Source organism: Paramisgurnus dabryanus, chromosome 24 (assembly GCF_030506205.2).
Source record: "Paramisgurnus dabryanus chromosome 24, PD_genome_1.1, whole genome shotgun sequence".
Taxonomy (NCBI): Eukaryota; Metazoa; Chordata; class Actinopteri; order Cypriniformes; family Cobitidae; genus Paramisgurnus; species Paramisgurnus dabryanus.
The window spans coordinates 5251842-5277395 of NC_133360.1; the positions used below are offsets into that span (position 1 = coordinate 5251842).

At 36.3% G+C, this 25554-nt stretch overlaps 2 protein-coding genes across 2 annotated transcripts; both read right to left on the minus strand.

Annotated features, from left to right (window-relative positions):
• Nucleotides 1–1822: 1822 nt before the first annotated feature.
• rx1 (retinal homeobox gene 1) lies at nt 1823–14744 on the minus strand. The gene is made up of 5 exons (XM_065266248.2): nt 12807–14744; nt 8401–8533; nt 7446–7803; nt 4264–4514; nt 1823–4173 (listed from the first exon to the last, which is right to left on the minus strand). Exons 3-5 carry the CDS (start codon nt 7738–7740, stop codon nt 3730–3732), a joined length of 990 nt encoding a protein of 329 aa, XP_065122320.1. The 5' UTR covers nt 7741–7803; nt 8401–8533; nt 12807–14744; the 3' UTR covers nt 1823–3729.
• Nucleotides 14745–14871: 127 nt separating this feature from the next.
• On the minus strand, nt 14872–25439 carry matk (megakaryocyte-associated tyrosine kinase). Its single transcript, XM_065244340.2, has 13 exons — nt 22324–25439; nt 21912–22092; nt 21721–21834; nt 21520–21635; nt 20315–20534; nt 19927–20020; nt 19758–19823; nt 18411–18510; nt 17100–17184; nt 16908–16981; nt 16461–16662; nt 16181–16267; nt 14872–15530 (listed from the first exon to the last, which is right to left on the minus strand). Exons 2-13 carry the CDS (start codon nt 21999–22001, stop codon nt 15351–15353), a joined length of 1428 nt encoding a protein of 475 aa, XP_065100412.1. The 5' UTR covers nt 22002–22092; nt 22324–25439; the 3' UTR covers nt 14872–15350.
• Between the last annotated feature and the right edge of the window lie 115 nt (nt 25440–25554).

Consider the following 25554-nt stretch of genomic DNA (forward strand, 5'->3'; position numbering starts at 1 on the left):
TATTATAGTTTATATTTATTTTAATATTTTTTATATTATATATATGTGGATATGTGGTACATGAAATGACCAAAGGCTTTGATTAATTCATTATCCTTGCCAGCATGAAGCTTTTTCATTTATTCAGTAAAAACTTTTAGGGATTTTTGGGGCATTTATTCACTTGTTTTTGTTTATTTAATGTAATTTAATCTAAAACCCATTTAAAGTTACATCATATGAGAGTCCTTCTTCAGTAACCAGATTAACATAATGTACCTTTGATTTCCAGTATGAAAGTTGAAGTACATGCAATATTTGTCTGTGTAACAAAATGTAATAATAAAATTCAATGTTTATTTTTAGAGTATAAACAACAAGGTTGGCTATAAACCACTTTTTGCTCCAAATTAGGTCACAGTTATAGACAACAAATGTTTACCTTTGTGATGATTTTGCTTGTAATCTGGTTTTATATGATAACGTGTAAAATGTGACAATTTGATTGTATTTTTAGATGCAATTGGGTTAAGAGACAAACCATTCATTCAGATTATATTGTAACTAGATTACAGACACACCAGTACTGATTGATGCGGCATGATGTGTTTGTGAGTTCTTTAAATCTCCATTTTTATTTGGTTTAGGGCTTTTTATTCTGCAAAAAAAATTTATTAGTGAAATAACACAAAATTAAGTAATGAAAGAGTAAATATATTACATAACAAACCAATTTTCACCAATAAATATTTAGGGCTGTCAAAAGATTAATCGCGATTAATCGTATCCAAAATGAATATTAATATTTATATATAATATAAATTATATAAATGTATATACAGTATTTAAAGGCAAATATATAGATGAATGTGTGTGTATTTATATATACATAATATTTACACACAGTACACACATATATGTTATGTAAACACAAACTTTTATTTTGGATGCGATTAATCGCAATTAATCTTTTGACAGCCCTAAAAATAATGAAATGTGTAAAATACACATACAGTTTATTTTAAAATAATAATAATAAAAATGAAATACAACAAATGTATTATTTAAATATATTTTAAAAAATCTCAGATCTTTTAATTAAACAATTTAATTTATAAAAATCTTAATCTTTCACGATGCTGTGGCTGTAAAGGACATGTATAGGACAATACGCCACATCACTTATGTTGACAAAGGATGACAGAAAAGTCTCCTGATGAGAAGAAGCCTGGCGCCAGCTCCCAAATCCACCCTTCACCTCCCACCTCCTCCATGACCTCCATCACCTCCTACCATCTTTACGTATGTCATGCGAACAGAGCTGGAAACGCTCTTAATCAGAGCTCATTAATTCCGCTCCGTTCCCGTTTATCCCCTGTTAACCTCAGCCTACGCTGCGTACAGGGAAGAAAATAATAGACTGTGCAATTAATTAGTGCTTAATTGTTTTTAATGAATACAGTAACTCAACAGGGGACTTGCAAGGGATTCAAAGAATCCGATCAGGTTAACACTAACAATGATACATCCGCAAAATGTATTTTTAAAGCGATGCATGTTATAAGGGCCATTATCCTTGTGCATTTATGTTGACCAAAAGCAACTTACAATGCATTCAATCTTTACATTTAAGACTTAAGCTAAACAATTATACTTTTGTGATAAGATATTATATAACCATGATCATGATCCTTTACAGCAATACCGTAATACCTAACAGTACGGGTAAAAGTACTAGAGAGGAAATCTTATTAGTAGCCGAGGTCAGGGATTAACCTCAGATTTGGGTTTTGCAATGTGTGACTAAAGAAATATACGTCTGGTGAGTTCATCATCAGGCCTATTTAATATTGTGCATTCAAAGTTTACTCATTTTTGCCAAAACTGATATAATGCATGACATCTGAAACATGCAATGAACTGAAAGTTATCAAATGAATTGCAAGCCCAACTGGCTGACCCACATTCAAAGCCTGAGACTGGAAGAACACTAAACTTCCCTTAGCCGCACAAAGCGTTTTGCAGTCGATTAACCGCTGCTTTCCCATGATTCCTTTGTGCCGGAGCGGCTGAACGCATGCATACCCACAGCCCTGCTGCCTGGGTGCCAAGATGTGCGGCGGTCAGTGGCTGTCAGTGGGGTTCGGGCCGGACAATAATCCCTGCGCTGAACTCATCCTGGCCTGCGGGAGAAAGCCCTAATTGGGGGATTTTCTCCATCATTAACTTTGATGAGCTGAATTCCCACCCTATACGCTCCTGCCCGCACGATCGCCAATATGTCCTACATTAAAGAAGTTCAATATTCTTATATAATGTTAAGGAAAGATGCATGACTTCCAACATGTTTTGCGGTTGAGTGAAGAGGAAAGCGTCACATTCGTACCCTCTTGCTCTTTCCCAGCACAGTTTTTTTGGAAACCATATGGCCCCCGTGGTCCCCCATCTGTCTGAGAGCATCGCTCACACATGATGAATACATCCGAGCACCAGTCACCATGAACATGTGCCTCAACAGGAGCGTCAGGAGGCAATTAGGAAAACCGTAGATGCCCCCCTCCCGCTCCGACCTGATTGACCGGAACATCATCATCCTAACGGGCTGGCACGGTGCCACCGGTCAGAAGATAAAGAGATGGGGAGATAAAATCCACCTTGTTTTCTATAGCTCTGCTGGCATAAACACGTGATGAACTGCCAGACAACCTTTCCTGGAATAAGAACGAGTCGACTGAAACCAAAGGTCTATCAAACTAGATTTTTTTTATTGTGAGCATCCGTAAAAATCTCTAAGATACAGTACATTACAAACACCAAAAAACACATTCGTATTTCTGTTGACAACTTAACATTTCACAAACATATACATTTATGCATGATTGTTGTATTGCTTTCTAACTTTGGCTTTTCAAGTGTGCAAGTCATCTAAGAGTCACATATTCGGTTTGTAAACTAATGTTTGGGCCAAACGGCCCTATAAAAATTACACTTTGACTCGACTGGATACATTCTGAAACAAACAAACAAACAAACAAACAAACAAAAAATATTCATTATAAATCATTTAAAGGGAAAATGAATCAGTCTATACATTTAAGATACTCAACATGCTGTCTGTAAGAAGTTTAACAAACAGCAAATAACAATTTTGCTAGAAAAAGTCTGGCAACTTGAACTTTGTGAGTTTCCTTTTGCAGAAGTTAAAAAAAGTTGCCCAGTCTTTCCCTCTTAAAAGGGAAATGATCAAATTCAGATGAACTGTTTCAAAACAAGAGACAGTCATGGTAGGGTAACACTGGATTGCTTTCTTCAGCACATATGTAAAGGTCACACAAAAGCCTCTTACTCAAAGTCTTTTGCGAATGAAATGAGTCTTGTGAAATATAACTTCCATATTTATTCCTCACAATCGTCGATGTGACTTTAAACATCAGCGGCTGATCATCCCCGTAAAGTGTGGATGTGTGGACAGAGGTCATGTGATGGAAAACATGACCTTTTATTCACATCTCAGTAAGTGTTTGTAGACAAGCTTTAAAACATGTCCAGAAAATGTATGAGCCGAAACACTACTTGTGTGAAAGTCTCAATCGTTGTGCTTGTCTCTTTCGCCGTTTTCATATCCAGGTTAACAAAAATAAATACAGTAAATACCTGGCAGGTGACCCATTCAGCGCCTACATATCCGGGACAAACCATCTGTTATACAATCAGTAATTCTTTACTAGCCTTCGACACCATTTAGTAACCTCAACACATGGGTTGCCAGGTCTTGTCCATGGACTGGATGTGTTCCTTAGCTTTCATCCTCAAAGCGACGATGCTTGAACTGCGTTGCTCGATGTCCTCCAGCGGATATTTGTCGGTGAAGGGAGGTGGGCATTGGTACGGTGATGGAGCCATGGGCTGCATGCTCTGGGTCATCGGTTGGGGTGTGCTCAGGAAACCGTGGTTTGGGTAACCTGTCTGCAGTCCTTGGGTGGGACCCATGAACCCTGGAATGCTGTGCACCGGAGTTGTGGATAACGGGGAGGGGAGCCAAGGGTCGAGCGGCAGCGAGCCGTTCATGGGTCCCGCGGTGGTGTGCATGGACGGGCGGTTGAAGGAGAGCATAGGGGAGTCGTGGAGCTTCATGGCGCTGGCGTCCATTTTTTCTTGTCGCCGCCATTTTGCTCTGCGGTTCTGGAACCAAACCTGTACAAGCACATTTTGAAAAAATAAGATGAGTTTTGATCAAATGTATGGATAAACAATATGGTTTGAGTTGAGTTCAGGATGACACACCTGTACTCGGACCTCCGGCAGGCTGACTTTCATGGCTAGCTCTTCTCGGCTGTAGACGTCAGGGTAGTGGGATTTCTCAAAGGCTCGCTCCAGCTCGTGAAGCTGATATGTGGTGAAGGTCGTGCGGTTGCGTCTGTGCTTCTTTTTGGGCTGTTCCCCATCAGCCGAATCTGGAGATTTACTGTCACTTTCGGTGGACTTTCGAAGGTCACCCAATATCCCGTCGCACTTGTTGGAGAACACATCACCATCTAAACCGAAGACCACACGCAGTCACAAAGTTTAGGTTTGAAAGTTCACAAAATAAAATTTTATGTATTTTGTATTATAATTTTTAATATTTTGTGCGATACTATTAACTCTTTCCCCGCCAGTGTTTTTGAAAAAGTTTCACAAAAGTTTAAAGCCTTTCAGAAAATTTTATTTTTTAAATATATAAACATACAATATATCAAATGAAAAGTATATTTTTTTCTTCTCTTTATCACCTTTCAAATATTGGTTGGTTTCTTCTAAAATACAATTTTTTTATATAATTGCATTTTTGTTAAGGACTTTTATTAGAGATCAGATTCAGGGTGATGATCAAAACACACACACAGAGTTTTTACTGTTTTTGGATCAGTGGATGCTTCAGTGTTTTATAAGTTAGGTAAGAGCGCCAACTATTGGATAATAGTGGAAATATGGATTTCCGTAAAAACCTGCTATTGGCAGGGAAGCGTTTTTTCTTAATTGACGAGATAACTCGTCAATGGCGGGGAAAGACTTAATAGGATTGTTTCGTGCTGGGATTAAACCAGCAATCTTCTGGTCACCAGATCTATTACTTAACCACACCACCAATTATTTCACATTACAATAAATATTTACTTATAATTTGGGCATACAATATGTTATTAATAACATATTTTCACAACTCTATCTAATCCTATAATGCTCATGGGCTGAATTTCCTGGACCACTACAGGTCTGCTGTCTTCAACAGCTTTCACTGCCAATTTTACATCCCATAATCCAGGCAGAAACAGATGTAGACTGATAATTCCCTTGATAGTTTCCACGCAGATTTGGCTCTAATCTACCTAAGAGCTTCATTCGACTCACGGCCTAAACATAAGGTTCACATTTCTAGCAAAAAGCTTTGGTAAACTGGAGAAGAACAAGGCAGATTTTTACTCTCTTGTGTGCGGCTAGGACACTGCGTTGTAGTCTACCTTATGCACTGTATGATACTGATGTAAATATTCATTAATTTACGATGCGTAAATGGTAAAACAAAGAACTCAATTGGTTGAGGATTATATTAGCAAAGCCAAGGTCATGGGTTTGATTCCCAATAAACACACATACTGACAAAAGAGTAATGCACTTTAAGTCACAGTGTCTGACAAATGCATAAATGTAAATGACTACAGGTTCAATACCAGATAAGATAAATTAATGACAGAAAATTGACATATCATTATTATGTCCTTCAATAGGACATTTATTCACAGGTTTGAGCTTCCTGTGGGGAATGTCCTTGTAATCAACCGTAAGTTAATGTTAAAAGTGGCTGCTAATGAAGATCTGACTCTTTAACTGCTAACAGCTTGAATCCACTTTTTACAATTAAATACACAGAGGTTCAAATGAGCCTGAACATTCATTTATTACACTGTCAGAAAAAAAATGTCGCTGGGGCAATACCCTTTAAAAATGTCCTTATATGTACCATTAAGGTCCTAGGTATTAATATGAACATTTTAGGTCCAAAGATGTATTTTATACAGCTGCTGATACATTTTATAAAAAAATTACATAGGTTTTGAACCTGCATGTGTACATATCTACACTAATAAATGATGATGATTGTTTCACCCCATGCTTGGGTAAGATATGAACAAATACAATTAGTGGGTTCAATAAAAAATGCCCATATTTGACCCAACTATGAGTTAAAACAACCCAACTTATCTTTATAATTAGAATTTTTAAATCGGCTCTACTGCCACAAGGTTGCTAGAATTCGCCTGCAGATTTTTGGATTCCCTGCCTCTGAAATTTTATTTGAACATTTGCATCTTTTGTACCTCTATTTAGATCAGCAAGAGTAACTACAAACTTTATAAAGCATTGATCACAAGACGCTTGGACAAACCAACGGGTCTGGAGACATCAGAGAAGAAGAAGATTTAATCATTAGACAGGAACAAACGTTTTGGGTTACCCAGTCGTCATTAACAAACCACAGACTGAACTCTTTCAATGGAGGAGGTCAATGCTAATTCAAACATCATCACGCCACCTGTCAGATACAAGACATGCTGGCAACTCACAACAAATGAGGACAATTGATCTGAAATGTTCAAAAGATCTCATCCTTTCTGAGTCATAGTAACAGGCATGTCAACTCAGGGTCATCCCAGAGGTTTTCTCATTGCAGGACTAAGAAACCCAATGGATTATGAGCAAAATTGGGGGAAAATGGAAAAATGATTATGCAATCTTGTTTAAGACAAGAGAAGATTACAGAAAATCCACAACGGGATGGGAATCACAGATGAGCCCCTTCACCAAAAGCTTTTCTGGTTTGTATAGTACGACAAGAATGTTGGTTTTCATATTTCGCCTTGAAATTGTCACATAATATCTAGTACAGAACCAAAATCTGGAGGTGCTTCAGAAGAGCAAAACTACCTGGGGTCCTTGTCAAGTTTTAGAAGAGATCTCAAAACCATTTCCATAATCTATCGAGCGGTTAAAAACCACAGATGTCCTGGTAACAGATGCATGTAGGAAACTGTGGCTGTTGTTTTTTAAAGTTACATAAAGGTGCAGTTGACTTTCTTTCAGGTCTCTTAAGGTCATTTTGGACTCTAATACCCTGGCAAACTGCCACTGGCACATTAAAAGCAATAGGAGGGCTTGATATAACAACTTGTGTCAGTTCCTGGGTTTTAATAACCATGAGTATTTAAGAGGTCAATTAAAGAATGAACAATAAAATCACTATAAATATATTATTAGAGGATGAAATTTGAATTTATACATTTGGCAGACGTCCTAATTTAAAACAACTTACAGTGCATTTGTGGGGTTTTCTTAAAATATTAAAGCTTTGATATTGCTGTCACATGGCCAATGCCCAGGCCCAGTGATGAAAGTGGTATTGAAAACTGACTCACAGAAGGACGTACCATGAAAATCAGGCTGCTCTGTGCCGCTCCTGAGGGTCTCCAAGTGTCCGTATGCCTGCACCCGCTGGTCCTCCTTAACCAGATCTCCAAGATTCCCAACTCCGACTTTATGAGTTACAACGTTGGCTCCAGGGTTGAGCAAAGGCTCCTGGTCCTTGTTGAAGCCTAGGATGACATCAATGCTGTGGACACGAGTGCCCATCACCGCACCTCCAGCTTTAACCATCTCGTGGAAGTTACTCGGCGAAAGACAAGCGTCATCCACCATGTTCATAGTGTCCAGTGACAAATGCATTGGAATTCTGGGATACGACACTCCAATAGAGGGATGCAGGGGATATAATAGAGGAACCCAAGACTGAGAAAACAAAGTAAAGATGTTTGAGAAGGTGTTTTGTTTTAGTAAGTTTGTAAGTATTTTCTAATGTTGAATACATATAGTTACACTAAAAATGCTGGGGTGTTTCAACCAATTTTTTAAATTCTCAACGCATTTTTTAAAGTCTCTACTCTATATATCTAGTAGGTTTTTTTCCAAAATTTGACTGCAAAATGAAATGATTTAGTTTCAAACATTGATAAATCACAGGTATGGCAAACTTTTGCACCATGTGATTTTTTTAAGGATGCCATTTCTCCATGTAGTTCTTCAAATAAATACAAGCTACTTCATAGATATAAATAAAAAAATTGATATATTAATATTTTCTAGGCATATAATTTTTATATGGTTATGTTTACAAATCTAAAAATTAAACATTTGCCATTTGAATGCATTTAGAAAAGAAACAATTTAAAATACAATTTTAAGCTCCAGAACTTTATATATATATTTAGATTAAGACTAACACTATGTTAAATGCATGTATTTTATTCCCATGTTTAATATATTTATATACTGTGGAAATATAAAGTATACATTTCTATAACAGCGTAACATAAGTATAGTTTATACCTCTAAAATGAGATATTTTCAGCGTTCTCCGTCTCCAATCTGTCCTTCATCCACCGGTTTCTCCAGCAGTCGATCGAATTCATCTGAAGAGCAACGGAGCCACTAAACAACTTGAATGTGTCTGACTTCAGTCCTGTTTAAACATATATCCACACAGTGAACTTCTCTGCCGCTCTGTGTTCTGTCTTTGTATAAGGGAACTAACAGCATGGGATTACAGGAGCTCATTAATTGGGACTCTTCCCCCTTAAGAATGATTGACAGGTGGTTTCTGCTCAAGTAATTGCTGGAAACAGAGCTTGAATTCACTTCACAATAGCACACGCGACTAATGAAGCGTTTTCTCTTTCGTCTTGCACAGAACTTTTGTTTTAAAGACAAAGAGACGACCTGAACGTTTTGCACGATTTCTTCATTATTAAGTGAAAGAACAGTCACTGGGAGCCCGCTGATGTACAATAATACATGTTTCTTAAACTACATTTACATTTGGCCCTGTATAAGAAAATAAACTTGTGTAAAGCAAACTGTTATTCAACCAAAGAGTTTCTCAAATTGTCATATAGTTTTAGTAGATTTTAAACCTTTTTATTTGTAATTTCTACCCTGTGATACACAATTAAAAAAACAAAATCAACTACTAATTAATCTCCAGCTTATCACTGACACAGTTGTTTGTTTGCTAACATGACTGTAAAAAATACTTTGCTGCCTTAACATTTTTTGTTAAATCAACTCAGATTTACAAGTCATGTCAACAGAGATGAGTTGTCACAACTTATAAAACTTAATTTAGTTACATGTAGTTATAACAACTCATCTCTAGTCAAGATAAATAATAGTAAGTTGAAATGACTTGTAAATCTGAGTTTAAAATCAAAAAAATGTAAGGCAGCAAAATATTTTTTACAGTGTACACAAACATTTGTAAACTTATTGTATATTTACAAAATATTTGACATTATTTTAACATTTAAAGTTTAGATCTGGGATGAGTCAGAAAAGGAAGTAGAAAGATATTTGTAAATTAATAGTTAGCTAGCTTGCATCATTTTATTTTACGTAGTTTTCTAAAGTAATCATTTTGAGAACAAAGTGTGAATATTTATTTTGTTTAAATGTTATACAGATATATCGTATTTAAAGAAGAAACATATTACTTTGAGAAAAAATATATTACATCTTATACACTACAGTAGATATATCACACTGTAAAAAATATGCAGCATGAAGTTAAAACAACTTGGTTTTGCAAGTCAATTCAACCTACTTTTTAAGTTTTGGCTGTGAAAACTTGACAAAACTTACAAAATCAAAATCAATTGTAAGTTGAAGTCAAATACAAATATATGTTGATGTGACAAAAAATGCTGCATATTTTTTAATGTGTACTTATTCCACGGAATGCTTTATTCTGATTGGTCGAGAAATGGTCCACAGGTATGCATTATTTTTCAATAAACGCACACCTGACCTGCCAAATATCTTAAAATAAGCACCAGAGCAATGTGGTAACCGTGGAATACGCAAAATAATTGCTCATGGTTACCACCTGATAATTCAATGCCGCGTCATCAATTATTCCTTACAAATTAGATTTAATATATATATTAGATACATTAGGCATATATCAAACACTGATGACGTGAGGACTACACAACATATTGTTATATTAAATCACATCAGTAACACTGGTAAATACACAGAGAATATGCTGTTTATTTTCATATCAAACGTAGAAAAACAGCAGAAAGGTTGATCTGACCCTAAATGACGAATTGCGTCAGCGTCGAGTCGGGTCATTAAATTCTCGAAAGGTCAGCTGATCCAGAAAAAGCTTCTCTGGTTTAGAGACACAAGTTTTTGAAATATTGTCTTGGTACGGTAAACCTCCCTGACCGACAATTGAAGAAAAGTCTATTTTAGTCGAGTACAAGATTGGCAAAATTTAATTGCTGAGGATAATATTATTATCTCTACCAGTGCTTAATTAGCTGTGTGACATCACTATTTGTGGGTGGGGCCAGTAGTATATGAATTACACTTTACATTCAAAAAGACATGCATTTGTATAGATGTAGCTGTAAAGATTTACTGAATATAAACTTAGCAGAATGACTTGTATATTGAATGTTACGGAGCCCCTAAGGAGACATGGAGAAAAAATTAAATAAAAGTTTCGTTTTGCGTGCGCACATGACACTAACGCGCGCGCACATGAAATTTTCGTGTGCGCACGCGTTAGCTTCACGTGCACATGCAAAACTTAACATTTAAAAAAAATCCTGCACATGACGGTTTCGTGTGAGCACATGAAAGTTTCACGTGAGCACGCAAAAGTTTCACGTGAGCACATGAAACTAAAAGTTAGACTTTTTTTACTCCAATTTCACCTTAGGGGCTCGGTAGAATGTTGGTGCCTTACAAAAATACAAAAATATGAACTTGGAAAAAAACACGAGCGGTATTCAGAATATTTACATTTGTGCATTTGGCAGACACTTTTTTCCAAAAGGTATACATTTTTATCAGTATGCGTGTTCCCTGGGATCGAACCTTTTGCGATGTTAATGCAATGCTCTACCACTGACTATACAGGAGATTCAACAATAGTTACAAATATCTTAAAAAATTTGTACAACCACCAGGCCAAATATCGACGACAAGACTAAACATACGATTTTGTTTCGTTGCCACACAATACGAAGATTCAAGATCCTTGAAGGACAACTTACTGCTTTGAGGAGATAGAAAATACTTGGAAAGCTTGGCACTTAATCATAGACAGCTGGTTCGCACGTGCACAAACCTTGGACAAAACATAGCCTATTAAAAGTGTGTATCTATCAACGTACCTCCATACCTTCACATAAACTTACATTTACAGCAAACTTATGACTGACTAACTATTTTTTAACTGTGTTGCATCACCACTCAATGTTTAAAGTTAAAACTACTTGAGAAGCATGACTCTTGTAACCATTGGCCCATTTATAAAGTCATCTCAGGACCGTCCGAGCGCTCGGTTTGATTCCGTATGGGATTGAATGAGAGACGGTGCAATTATTCCATCATGTCGATGATTTCCTGAAGCCTCTCGCTTGTTTCCTCATTACGTTAATTGAGTCCAAATTGGCTCAGTAGGTGCATCACAGTTATCAAGAGGATTAGATTTATCAGATGACAACCTAAAGCCGGCAGATCCTATTAGGCGGAAAGCAGCTAATGTAGAGGAGCTGTTTCAGTTCACTGCAAGAGTAACAGGAGAGTCTGTAAAATGAGGTTGTACACGATATGCAGCTTTTTCTGAAAGTTTAAGCATTTTGTGCAAAACCTGTTGAGCTCCCTACATATTAAATTTTTTAATAATGCATTTGGCAGATGCTTTTGACTAACAGTGCATTACAGGCTATACATTTTATCAATGTTTAATTTAGATTGAACCTGTGACCTTTTGCAATGCTAAATACTCTACCAAGTACTTTTATATAATTTTATTTCGCTCATTTTCTAATGCAGCATTGCACGTATACTTTACAAAGAAGGTAGTCCCAGAATGCATTGCATTAAGACCACAATGCATTATGGAATGGCTGTTTTCACAAAGTATACGTGCAAAACTGGATTTAGATTTTTGCATTATATCCAAAATAAAAAAAATGCTTTTGAAACACCCAGAAAGAGGTCCTGCTGTATATTTATTCTGCTTTGCATGCTGCCCTTGCGTTCTACTGACATCTTTAGTTTAATCTCTAGATTAGCACATAAGATCCTCTCCGGCAACCTGGCCAATTCGCCCACACGGCCTATTAACCAAACACCAAACATCCATATGGAGTCTCTTTTTACTTCCCTGGAAATTCTGCAGCCCAGATTATCTGAAGAAAAGTTTGTCACGAAGTTGAAGTACATAACCCAGGGACCTAATCACAAAATCGGTTGTGAATGGGACAGAGGGCCTTAAAACCGTTCACCAGTTTAACTCAACTGGAAATAACAGTTTAAGCCTAAAAGTAGTGCTGCTATTAGCGGTTGTTCAATAACATCCAGAAATATATGCACATGAAATGACTGTAGCACAGTGCTAAAGCATTGCATCATGGAAAAACACACATTGATAAAATGTATAGCTTGGTAATAAATGAGAGACATCATAAAGATTTGGGGTGAAGATAACTGGGGTGACCCAGTTAGTAAACAACCCTAGCAACCTTAAAGCCATAGCAACACCAGTCGGTGGGTTTTTGGCCTGGATTATTTCTGCAGGACCAGACGGTTCCTGTGTGTCTTCACGGCTCAGTCTGAACGAGGTAAAACTTTCCTGCTTTATGCGTAATCTGATACTCTTAACATTGCACTGACGTACATTGGCTCTTAATCATCTCAAGCATGATTAGTTGCCTCACCTGTCATTCAAATAGCTCTTCACAGCCAGGCTCCTCCCACTCCTACATCTCAGATTAAAAACGTCCACGACTGCGAGAGATACAAAACACATGCATACACTTAAAAACAGAAAGACAGATATATTATAGTAATGTTATACATTTTTTACTCACCTCATGAGTCATTTCTGAGTGTCGTTTTGTAAGAACTTCGAAGGAAATCAACAGAGTCAACGGAGTCACTGATGTGGTGTATTGTTTTAATAGGATTAAATTAAATCAATTTATTAACGTTTGCTTTCTAACAACAGTCCTGCTGTCAGACTGAAGACATCAAACTAAATCGAGTTATTTCGAACCATGTGCTTTCTTATTAGAATAAAAATAGTTTAAAACAAGTTTAACACAGCAAAACTTTACAGTCGCTAGGCTGATTTTGTGATTCACGCCGTCTGTGATGTAGTTTGTAGATGAGAAATATTAACTTTCCTAACTGATTCCTCTTGTGTCCGATCATAAGTTTATCATGTGTGATCGACTCATCATCATATTATCGTCCAAAAAATGACAACTTTTCTCCTACACCAGGGACTTTTTGTCAGCAGAAACCACTTGACCTAAATTATTTACTTGAAGTACTCCTTGAGATTTTGAATTAATATTACAATAATATAATAGTACATTTGCATGTTTATTTTTGAAAATATTTACTTTTCATCAGTTTTAAAGATTTTATTAGTAGTATTTTTCATAATTATTGTTATTATTACCGGTTGTTGGAGCTTCATCTGGACATTTTCTTTTATTGGTACATAAAACGTATCTGTTCATTTATCATGAGTTCTCAGTTTCTGATATATTAATATTGTGTAATGGTTACATGACGTTTAGACTAAACAAATTAAATATATATTTTGTATATTTTGTGTTTTATTAAAGATTTTTATTTTTAAAACTTTTTTTACATTTTCACCGAGCCCCTAAGGTGACATTGGAGTAAAAAAATCGAAAAAGTTTATTTGCTTATGTGAAACTTTCATGTACTCACGCAAAACCTTCATGTGCAGAATTTTTTATGGTTAGTATTGCGCGCGCACGTGAAACTATTGCACGCGCACGTGAAAGCGAAAGTTACATGCGTGCATGATAGTTTTTACGTGCGCACGCGAAAGTTTCAGATGAGCATGTGAAACTACAAGCGGTAGCTTCACGTGGGCACGCGGTAGTTTCACGTGAACACGCGGTAGTTTCACGTGGGCACGCGGTAGTTTCACGTGAACACGCGGTAGTTTCACGTGAACACGCGGTAGTTTCACGTGAACACGCGGTAGTTTCACGTACGCGCACGAAACTAAACTTTATTTAATTTTGCTCCATGTCCCCTTAGGGGCTCCGTACATTTATGATTTAATTGTCATATTCATTTTTCCTCAACTAACGATCATTCTGAAATTCCCCTGCTAACCACTAGGGGTTCGTGAACACCAGTTTGGGAAACCCTGTTATACACAGTAATGATCGTTGATTTTAATTTGAGCCTAATGGGGCTCACTGCTTAGATGTCTCATAAAATAAAGTCTCAATATTTACAATTTTATACTCACATATTCATTTTATGGCTCTATACTTTACACTTATTATACTGTACTCTATATTATATCTTCTTTATACAAATGTAATACAATTTCTTTTTTACAATTTTACCAAAAGTTTTTGGAGAAATGCATTCAGTTCTAGATATTTTTCTGTTGAATCATTTCACAATTTCTTGCTGAATTACAAATCATCCTCTCTGTGGCTTAAACAGCACAGTAAAAAAAAGGAGGGCGGGATTCAATCTACGGGTGATGACAACAGACCAGTAATCTGGATTGAGCAATTTAATTCAACAAAAATACTTTCAAAATCTTGTCCCACGAGATACTACTGGGAATGGCTTGCTGGGATATTCTGCATAGTTGCTGTGTAGTTACTTACAGCACAAGATACAGACAATACAAATGTTAATCCCAGATAAACGTCCCATTCCCTCAAAATTTCTTTGCGTCAGATAGACTTAATTTGAAAGAAACACAGAATTAAAGGGTCTGTTTTGGAAAAATTATTTCCTTATGATGCATTTATTGAAATTAAACCTCAATCACGTACAACACAAGGCACTGATGTTTCACAATGAATCCATGTTGACACATATTAATTTAACCAGCCTGTCGTCAAATGACAGAATAACACGCACTAAAATACAGCAGACTTTGACATGACAAAAGCGATATTTATAGCAAATTTATCAAAATATGATAAAGCAAATGCCCATCTGAGAAGCACAGTGCTGAATGAAATCAAAAGTCAGGGATCAATTCCTCACCGATCTGAACTCATAAAGGTCCATTTTACTAAATCACGTAATTTCTTAAACAAATAAAGAAATTTAAATAAACATACACACATAGAAAGTGCTCGAATAGAAATAAATAGTAAGTTCGACACATGTGAACAATATTAAAGACGATGTCAACTTTGGCATCTGATGAACAGTCATCAGTTTACACAACTGGATCAAAGCGATCACGTTTCAAATCTCCTGACCTCTTTTTCTAGTTTGTCTCGAAGTTTGTGGAAAGACGGTCTCTTTTTGGGATCGGTTTCCCAACAGGACCTCATGATGGTGTAGATTTCAGGTGGACATTCATCGGGTGACTCCATGCGGTAACCTTGATCCACACGTTCTCTCACGTCAGTAACCGTCTATAAGAAACGGAAAAAAGATGGGTAAATAATAAAATAATAAATTATATACGATTTTTGAGGTACTAACCAAAAATATAAAACGATTGGCCAAGTGGCAACCTTACGATTTCTTTCTTGAATCTCTCTCTTGAAGTGATTTGCAATTCATCGACTGGCCACTAGAGACAGGCACTAAAAGGGAATCGATCCCATAACCCCATAACCATATAACCATATTAAAATATTAAAGTGTTTTTGGTCTATATAGCTAATTTTACCCTTAATGATAACTGTGGGGGGGTGAATTTTGATTGAATTATATTAAGCCTTACAGTTATGCAAAATTAATGGCGTGGCGCCTTGAGTGACAGGTGGATTGCCGATGCGGTCACTATCGTTGAGCTAGGTGGGCGTGGTTTCAGAAACCAGGAAACTCAGCTCCACCAACATTCTGCCTCTTTGCCGATTTTTTGTTATTTGGGAGTGACGCACAACCAAGAAGACGGCCGGCCACGCCCACTTTGGGCTTCAAAATTGCTCTACAGAAATTTATGGGTGATGACACCACATCCATGTTTTATACAGTCTATGGTTCAAATCTTTCAAGGGTTGGTGATGTATCCCTTAAACAAGACACTAAATGAAAAGTTAAGTTTGGAAAAACTCACCATTTTGGGGTATGGCTGCCTGCCGTAAGAGAAGATTTCCCACAGAAGTATTCCATAACTCCATACATCCGATTGAGTGGAGAATTTCTGTTGGAAAAACAATAAATCCAGATCAAATTTAATGCCAAAACATTAAAATAATTAAATCCCTGGATCTTGTGATGCATGATTTAAAATCAACATGAAGTATTAAACATTTTAAGATTGCAATTTTTTTTGTAAAAATAAATTTAAATAGCCTACAAATAGTTTCACGTTGACTCTGTAGTGTTCCTCTTACCCTGGTCTTTAACGCTTCGGGTGCTGTCCACTTCACAGGTATCTTTAAGGTGTCTGGGGTGTCCGCACTGACCTTTGCCACAGCCAGACCGAAATCACTGACTTTGGCGACCGAGTCTTCAGACACCAGAATGTTGCGGGCGGCGAGATCTCTGTGCAGAAGTTTCTTTGACTCCAGATGTTCCATACCTTCACACACATCTCTGTAAAAACACCCAAAAAACACATGAAACATCTCCAAAAAAATACAAACACATCTCTTATGTTCTGCAAACAGGAAGCTTCCTGAGAACCAATGAGATTACGACTAAATCCAAATGTGTGATTTATTGGAATACTTTTATTGAAAATTGATTTTACATCTTAATTGTGTGAATACATTTCAGAAAAACTTTAAAAAAGTATGCAAAACTAAAGAAAACTCGCTTGTGTATGTGTGAAATCTTACAGAGCAAATCTCAGCAGCTGAGCCGCATTGACAGCGAAACGTCCTCGTGTGCGCAGATAATTCACCAAATTTCCCTGTGACGCACAAGATACTTATCACATCATATCATCTTCAATCAGAACAGAAGTGAATGTTTGACAAATAACAGAGCATCATAATAATAATATAAAAAAAAAAGTAAAACCGTTGTACCTTTGACATTAATTCTGTTATGATATAAAGTCCATTGTGCAGAATGACCCCTAATAACTGCACCAGATTCTTATGATGAAGGCTTCTGTAAAAGCATAAATCAGATTACAGCTCGTTAAGACTTTAAAGATGAAAATTATTCTTATTTTGAGATAAATTCTTTAAAACAAAATGCAATGTTCCACCTCAAGGATCCTTTGCATGCCTAATGTTTATAAGTGATGCATTTTTATGTAATAAGAGAGAGCACTATCACTAATTTAACAACTAAGTAGTGCTTTAAAGTTTTTAATTTGTCATTTTTGTGATTTACTATAATCTTTAACTGTAATCTAACCTTGATATCTTTAATATAAATGGAGAATGGTCGTGTCAAAGATTGAAATAAATTATTAAAATCAAATTTTTAATGCTCAAATTCTTAGCATCAGTTTATGAGACTTTAACCTGGATTTCACGAACAGGGTCACATACAACCAAACCGACAAAACACTGAAGATAACCAAATGACTCATATTTGGAGTGATACAGATCAATGAAACATTTTTGTTGTGTACCTAAAGTATCACACAATAAAATAACAGTATGGGGGGGTTTTCTGAACAGGGCTTAGACTAGTACTTGACTAGTCCAAACTGAAAACAACTTGCACAGACATATCTTAAAATACATCAGTACTCTTTGTTTTTCCTCAAAATGCACACAAGTAATGTTTTTAGTAAGACATGTTTGTTAAAACTAGTTATATTTACTAATTTAACTAAGGCCTACACTGCAAAAAATGATTTTCAAGAAAAAAATTCTTAGTATTTTTGTCTTGTTTTCAGTAAAAATATCTTAAAAATTCTTACTTTAAGATGCTATTCTTGATGAGCAAAACAACCCAAAAAAATAAGTCTAGCTTTTAGACCAAAATATCAAATTTAAGTACTTTTGTGCATAAACAAGCAAAAAAAATCTGCCAATGGGGTAAGCAAATAAATCTTGAACATTTTTCTTTAACACTAAAATCAAGAAAAATTCAAAAAAAAATTGCTTATCCCATTGGCAGATTTTTTGCTTGTTTTATGCACAAAATCACTTAAATTTGATATTTTTGGTCTAAAAACTAGACTTATTTTCTTTGCTCAAGAAAAAGCATCTTAATTTAAGAATTTTTAGATATTTTACTGAAAATAAGACAAAAATACTAAGAATTTATTTTCTTGAAAATAATTTTTTGCAGTGAGCTTAAAATAATTCCTGTCCAGAAAACCGCCCCTAAATGTACTGATGTAACCGGGTCATCAGATAGGAAACTTTATGACTCACGTCATGACTGATGTCTCTTCGAGAAAAGCTTGAGCTGTAACGTCACATTTGATGTTCTTGACGGCGACCCTCCGCCCTCCGTACTCGCCTTCGAAGACAGCTGAAATGTCGACATGACCGTCGGTAACCCCACAGTACTGACCGGACACATTATTACATACATACATACATACATACATAAAATCTATACGTTTATACTGTATGATTTATACACTTATAATAAATAAATTCTAGTATATTTATAGTATACTTAATTCTTCTCTTCAACATTGTGCTACCCCTTAATTTAGAATCTGATTGATGCATTTCTCTTAAGCAAACTTTCTGTAAATCTAATACACAGTATACAGAAGTACTACAGTACTCCAGTTTTCTTTTTTCAAACAAAGCCTGTGTCAAGCCCAAATGTTGGTGCTGAGAGATATAACAATAGGGCTGTACGATAAATCGCATGTGATTGTCATGCGCATCTCGTCAGTAAAGCCGGTCCCTTGATTAGTAGTAAATCGCCATCACCTGCTTTCAGATGGAGCACCATTTACTACATAAAGCTAGCCTGGTTTAAACCAGACCATTCTCAGTAGTAACTAAGTTATGGTTTGGCAAAGCTTCATAGACAAATCATTTCCAAAGGGGCGTCACCAACGGACATCTCTCAAAAGCCTCTATGTCCAAGTGAACAGACCTAAAACCAATCACAGCGATGAAGGCAAAGACGTATGCAGAGCTATATCAGACTTTTGCCAGATCCAGTCGGTTAGACAACGATAAAAAACATTTTTTAGTTATAAAGGCTTCAAATGTTGTTTTATGCTCTGGTTTTAACAAAAAGGAAAAGTTTAAATAGCTTAAAATAGATCGCTGATTCGAATGAGTAATGTTCCACGCGGCATCCATCTTTGTAATGTACAAAATCTGCTTCACTGTCGCTGCGCTGTCGTCATCGTGTAAAGCCCGCCCCAATGTTTTTGATTGGTGCCACGATTTCTCTGCATTAGAAATGGCCTTGAATGTCCTCTTTGCCAGACTACTTGCATAGCAAATCTAAATTTGCCGGAAGTTGTCTGGGTTTTCCCAGGCTAACATAAAGCCGTAGTTCACTGACAATCGGGGCAATTTTGCATTAATTATCGCAGACATAACGGCTGCGATATGTAGGCAATATGGCTGTGAACTACGGCTTTGTGTAGTAAATGCCGCTCCTTCTGAAATCAGGTGATGCCGATTTACTACTAATCAAGAAACTGGCTTTACCGACATGGTGTGCATGACTATCCCATGCGATTTATCGTGCATCCCTATATAACAATCAATATATTCTGTAAAAACAGAGAAATAAAACCATACCTCCAAATTCCCCTTCACCAATGGTATCTCCTAAAGTCAACTTTGAGATATCCAGTAACCAACCAGCTGTGAAAAACAGATTTATATGGTAAACAACCACTAAACTACTAAAGACATTTATTGTACTATATTTTTTTGGCTAGGGGATTTTTATCGAACAATCGCTTACATTTTAACAGCTCAGTCTCAGCAGACTTTGTGCCTTCTTTCTTTTTTGGCTTCAGTAGTATTGTAGCCAGGGCACCTTTGTTTCTGGTATAAAACTGCAATGACAAATACACATTCATGGCACGAACATCATGTTGCTGCTAGAATAGCAGCCAGGAAGCCCAAATATATATGACTTTACTTTTAAAACCCAAGTCTTGTAAAAGGCTTCATGTTCACCACATAGAAATAGCTGAGTGGGCGACTTGTCATTTCCCCTAGTACAAACCACAGGACGCATGCAACCCCGATGTGTAACTGGAAAACTAAGATAAATGAAGAAACGCTGGCTAAAATTAGCCACACGCACCCTGCGCATGGCACCCTGAAGCCGGTGTAGTGTGACGCACCTCTATCATGTCGATGAGATTGGAGAAGAACTCTTTGTTGTCGATGGACAGTTTGCTGTCTCGAAAGATGACGCGGTAGTGAAACACTTCTTGGTTAAAGCAGACGCACAGTACGAAATCGCCCGGGTGTCGGATGGACTCTCGAACCAGGAACAGGCCGTCTTCCATGGTCCGGAGTTTGCGGGCAGCCTGTGGTCCTGATATGTTTCCATGAAACCAGCTGAAAATTCATCAGAGAAATGTTAAAGACAGTGCATGAACTAAAGTGTTTAATTGGTAGATTAATTTGATAAAGCATTGCGTTAGCAGCACAAAAGTCATGTCTTGTAATGCTCATTCACACCAGCCACGGTAGAGGCGTCAAGCTCGAGTGACTTCAATGTTAAGTCAATGTGAAGACGCATTAATGTGCGTCTGGAGGTCACGTTGCGCGAATGAGGCGTTTGGCGCGGTAGATGCGATTCCGCCTCATTCGCATGTCTAGTTTGTGCGAATGGCGCATATTGAGCGTTGCCGCGGCAAATGCGCGGGTTGAAAAATTTGAACTTTGGCGTAAAAATGCATCGGGTTAAGCAATCAGGAGCTTGCTCTAGTAGTGACGTGATTACAGGATGCGAGCGGAGTCGCAGAAGTAAACTCAAAATGTTCAAGCGGCAAAGTAGCACATTAGATGCTAATTTGACGCCTCAAACGCGGCTGGTGTGAACCCATGGTAAGATATACTGATAAAATGTAAAGCTCGAATTCATTGTACATTAATTCGCTTTGGATAAGTAACAAAAGCATAAATGGGAAAAATAAATCTTAAAGCTACTACGAATCCAACCAAAGTTTGACTTATAGTTCAATTTATCCTAGATGATTAATGAAGTTCAAGACAAATGCGCTTCATGCCATTTGTAAAGTATGTTAAAATAGAAATAGTTTCATAAACTCTATTTAGCCTTTCCAAATCTGTTATTCATAAGTCTGCATACTTTTGCTACACTGAGGCCTTTTTAAAAAATGCAATCCACACGCACAGCATTTACTAACTATTTTTGACATACAAAACCACAGACATCATCAGCCTTTCGACAATCTCTCTGCTATGTTTATTAATGCTAAATACTAATCAGACCACTTCCTTTACTCCTGTAATCTAACAACAGTTCCTCTTCACAGTTCTTCAGAGTTTTAAAAACGATTTCTTAATCTTGACTTACGGCATTAGACTGAGTTTAGGGTCTATACGGATGGCCTCCCTCTCTCGTAGGTTGGAAGCGGACACCAGGCCTTCTTCTCCGGTGGTGTTGTGTCTCGCTCTGTACACTCCTTTTTTCTAAAAAACAAAAACACTTTAGTTAGCCAAGCGAGCATGATTTTATTTTGCGTAATGGTAAGAAGGAGTCCAATGTGCGTTTTACCCCTCCTGATGCCAGGATTGTGAGGACATCACCTTTGCAATACTGTATTTCATCAGCTTTAGGTTTACCATGATCCTTTTTGGCAACACACTGTGTGCCCGCCATCCACGTCTTCTGTAATAAAAAAGCGACGGGTGTGAGGTTTGCATGGCTTATTACAGGTAATGTGTGGGTAAATATGGTTCACTTACCATGTCCATATCTCGAAATATTGAAACATCAGCGAAGACCAAGACTTTGAGAAAGCGGTTCAGTATGTTTGATGAACAACTATCAGACATAAAATGTGCTACAGGGAAAAGGGTGGTTGATGCCTAAAACTTAAAATTATCCTATTTTCCTGTATAATTGTTACAGAAGGTATTTTTTAACCTAAAAAAAAACAAAACAAGAGACAACAAAGGTATAATATTTGCACTTACAAACGTTTCTTAGTCAATCCTAACCTAACCCCAACCCTAACCTAAATGCATATATGTAATATACTCAAATATGTAATATTAACTTAGTCAACTGAAATGTTGCATAAACTGGTAACTTTGTAAACCCAATAAGAGGGTGAAAGCTTCATCAATAAGATTCATTATTCATTATTTTACTTACCAATGCAATGCTTTTATGCATAGACAGGATGTTGTTATGTCCAATGGCTTTCTCGCTGTGTGAGCTGTCACTATCATGAGTGTCTTAAGACATACATTTACTTCCTCAAAATAATCTTGGCTTTGACAGGGTTTTTTTTTGTCCAGCCCACGACTATTTATTACCACAAATGCTGAACGAAAAACAGACAACGATCTCTTACACAACAGACACGACCAGAACGTTGAGTGTTTTATAGATTTATTTAGTCAAGCAGCACTACACAGAAATTCAAACCAAAAGATCACAATGTTATTCAGAATCCTACAAACGATAACAAACACTCAACGGGAACAATTTGCCGGGGGAAAAGTTTGCAGTACGTGTTAAAAACAGTTGGCAGAACGCATTCAAGCAATGTAAATAATTCAATATACTAATATAGCTGAACTGCCATCTGTCTAGTCAACCGTGCAACACTGTGCGTCTTTCTTAAGAATTTCCTGTTTATATAAAAGCTAAGAATAGAGAGATTTTATATTATTTTATATCATATTGCAATGTGAAGAACCAGAAATTTACCTCATTCATCTTATATTTCAAGTACTTTAAATTGCTCTACTTTACCGCAGGCACATGTGAAGAACCACAGACTTTATTCTACAACAGTTTGTAGATCATTACTTTGTTACCCTGTCGAAATACCAGCTTGCTGCTATGAAATGACTGATTATTATTTAAAGCAAATGAAAACGACGACAAAAGCGAGCGTAAAATAATATATCTATTTTATGTGACCAATCGTTTCTGAAATATCAATAGTTATTGAACAGATCGTTTAAAATTTGTACAAATCCAGTGTGTAAGATTTTGTGTTGCTTTAACAGCATATTAGTGAAAATTTATTAGTCTACATTTAATTGCTTAACGTAATTGTCTGCTTAAAAATAGACAGTATAAATATTAACGCCTTTGCACCGGCTCCAAACAAAAACTATACTAAGAACTATCTCAATGTTATCGCCTTAGATAATAAAATAATATATTTTGCCAACCTTTGAAGCAAATGGCGTCAGAGATTTTTATTTGTACGCCTCAAAGGTGTGCTTGTGCGATCTTAAAAATAAATTACATTGATTCATAATTTTTACATAGCCTACTGCAAAGGCATTCAGCCTTTTTTGAATGTGACTTAAAGGTGTGGCGCATAGATTCTTGTGTTTTCTAGTGGTGATATTGCGCATAGAGAAGCTACGGTTGCCGCAACAGGACAACCATGTTGTCGTCTGAGACAATATAGTGACAAAACGTGCCCTGTGGAGAAATTTGTCCATTAAGGGCTACTGAAGTAACATGGCAGCGTGAAATTTCATGTAGGGGACCCGAGGTGCATGTAGATACCTCATTCGGTAATAAGAGATTTATACACACTGCAATCAATTACTTTTTTATTTAGTATTTTAGTCTTGTTTTCAGTTAAAATATCTAAAAATTCTTAAATTTAGATGTATTTTCTTGATGAGCAAAATGATCTAAGACAATACGTCTAGTTTTAAGACAAAAAATATAAAATTTAAGTGAATTTGTGCTTTAAACAAGCAAAAAAAATTGCCAATGGAATAAGAAAAAAAATCTTGAATTAAGTGTTTTTGAAAAAAATTATTCCTTCAATTTACTAAATTTTTTTTGCAAAAATTTAGAAAAACAAAACAAACTTTTGTTTAAATGTAGCTTAAATAAATTGATTGCAAGCATTTACCTTAAAAAATTGAGTAAATTGAATGAATAATTTTTTTCAGTGTATTTCAAGATTTTTTTCTCATTTTTACAAAAATACTAAGAAAGAAAGTCATTTGTTGCAGTGCACCACTAAAAATATAGTTATGTTTATTAAATTGCAATTCTGTCAGTAGAATCCTTATTCCGAAAATTTACACACTGCACCTTTAAGTGTCCAAATTCTTTTGGGGCTACTCACAGCATGTATATAAAAATAAATACACGCAAACCCCAAATACAGTACAAATACTCCCAGTCAAAAGTGTGAGCACACTTCATAAATTTGTTGTGATGTAATTTTTCGATCAAAAGAAAATTAAAAATGTATTAAATAAACAGAAATAGACAAGACTTTAAAAAAGCATCCCATTCTCATGAAGTTGGAAAATACACAATAGGTGTAATTTAAACACAGGGCAGGAACTCTAAAGATTAAATATGAGGGTTTGGTTTAAAGGCACAATATGTAATTTTGCTATAGAGGTTGACATACAAAAAACATACAAAAGCTTGATGAAGAAGAGTGGAAAGATGAGTTGGAGTTTTTACCCCCACTGCTGAATGGAAATCAAGCTAACGGGACTAAAAAGCATGTTTAAGGATGATGTAATAAAATAAAGTTTAACACATTTATGATTTTTACCAGAAAATGGAGACATGACACCAATGACAGGCGACCCTACAAAGAGGCGGAGTGTTTTTTTGAATAGCAAATTCTCTGTATTCAAAACTTGTTTAAAACATTTGGGGTAACGCCAGTACAAATGTGAAAAAAATATTTTACACTGTGCTAGTAGTTTATGGGTTTTTTTATGCAAAAAAATTACATACTGTGCCTTTATCAGTTCAGTTCAGTAAATGCCCATACGTGCAGCTGATTCATAGTTTGAATGAGTTTACGTCACATTTTATTATAATAGTAAAGTAAGTGCGTACAAACTTTTACTGGGTTTCAAACACGTATACTTATTATTTTACTTCTTATGTAAACACAAAAATAAGACTGGCCTATGCTGTTAAAGCTTTTAATTAATTAAGTGCTATTATTAATATATGAAAGTGCCTAACAGAGCAAAAATACCGTTTAGTAAGTATTTTTAGTAGATGCTGGTCAGTCGCTGGTCATAACCCATCGCTCTGAACTGGAATGAGTCTGTTTTCAGTAGCGTTTCAGACTATTTTCAGCTCTGATGTAACACATCGCATATTACATCATCAGAAGAGGAACAAAATATGTTTTTACATTTATTTCCACTTTTCAAAAAACGGAACTTTCAAGATTTTCCTTACAGTCTTCCTCTTTGAGTGATATTTATACATATTAAAAGACGTAATTCTGTTACTTAAGATTGTGTGACCATAACCTCACAGGTCGAGAGAATCGTCTCGTTTATCTTTCTTTCCGTCGGCTTCACCCTCGCCGACGTCGCTGGCGTCTCGCCGTCTCTTGCGGTTTCGTGATCCGGCTTTGGA

Excerpts from the sequence above, each read along its gene's own strand:
- rx1 (XM_065266248.2), bottom strand. The coding sequence starts at position 7,740 with ATGCATTTGTCACTGGACACTATGAACATGGTGGATGACGCTTGTCTT. Across the intron at positions 4,515-7,445 it reads AGAGCAGCCTGATTTTCATG|ATGGTGATGTGTTCTCCAAC; the intron begins GTACGTCCTTCT and ends TCTTCGGTTTAG. Across the intron at positions 4,174-4,263 it reads TGCCGGAGGTCCGAGTACAG|GTTTGGTTCCAGAACCGCAG; the intron begins GTGTGTCATCCT and ends GTGCTTGTACAG.
- matk (XM_065244340.2), bottom strand. The coding sequence starts at position 22,001 with ATGTCTGATAGTTGTTCATCAAACATACTGAACCGCTTTCTCAAAGTC. Across the intron at positions 21,835-21,911 it reads TATTTCGAGATATGGACATG|AAGACGTGGATGGCGGGCAC; the intron begins GTAAGTGAACCA and ends TTTTTATTACAG. Across the intron at positions 16,982-17,099 it reads TAACAGAATTAATGTCAAAG|GGAAATTTGGTGAATTATCT; the intron begins GTACAACGGTTT and ends TGTGCGTCACAG.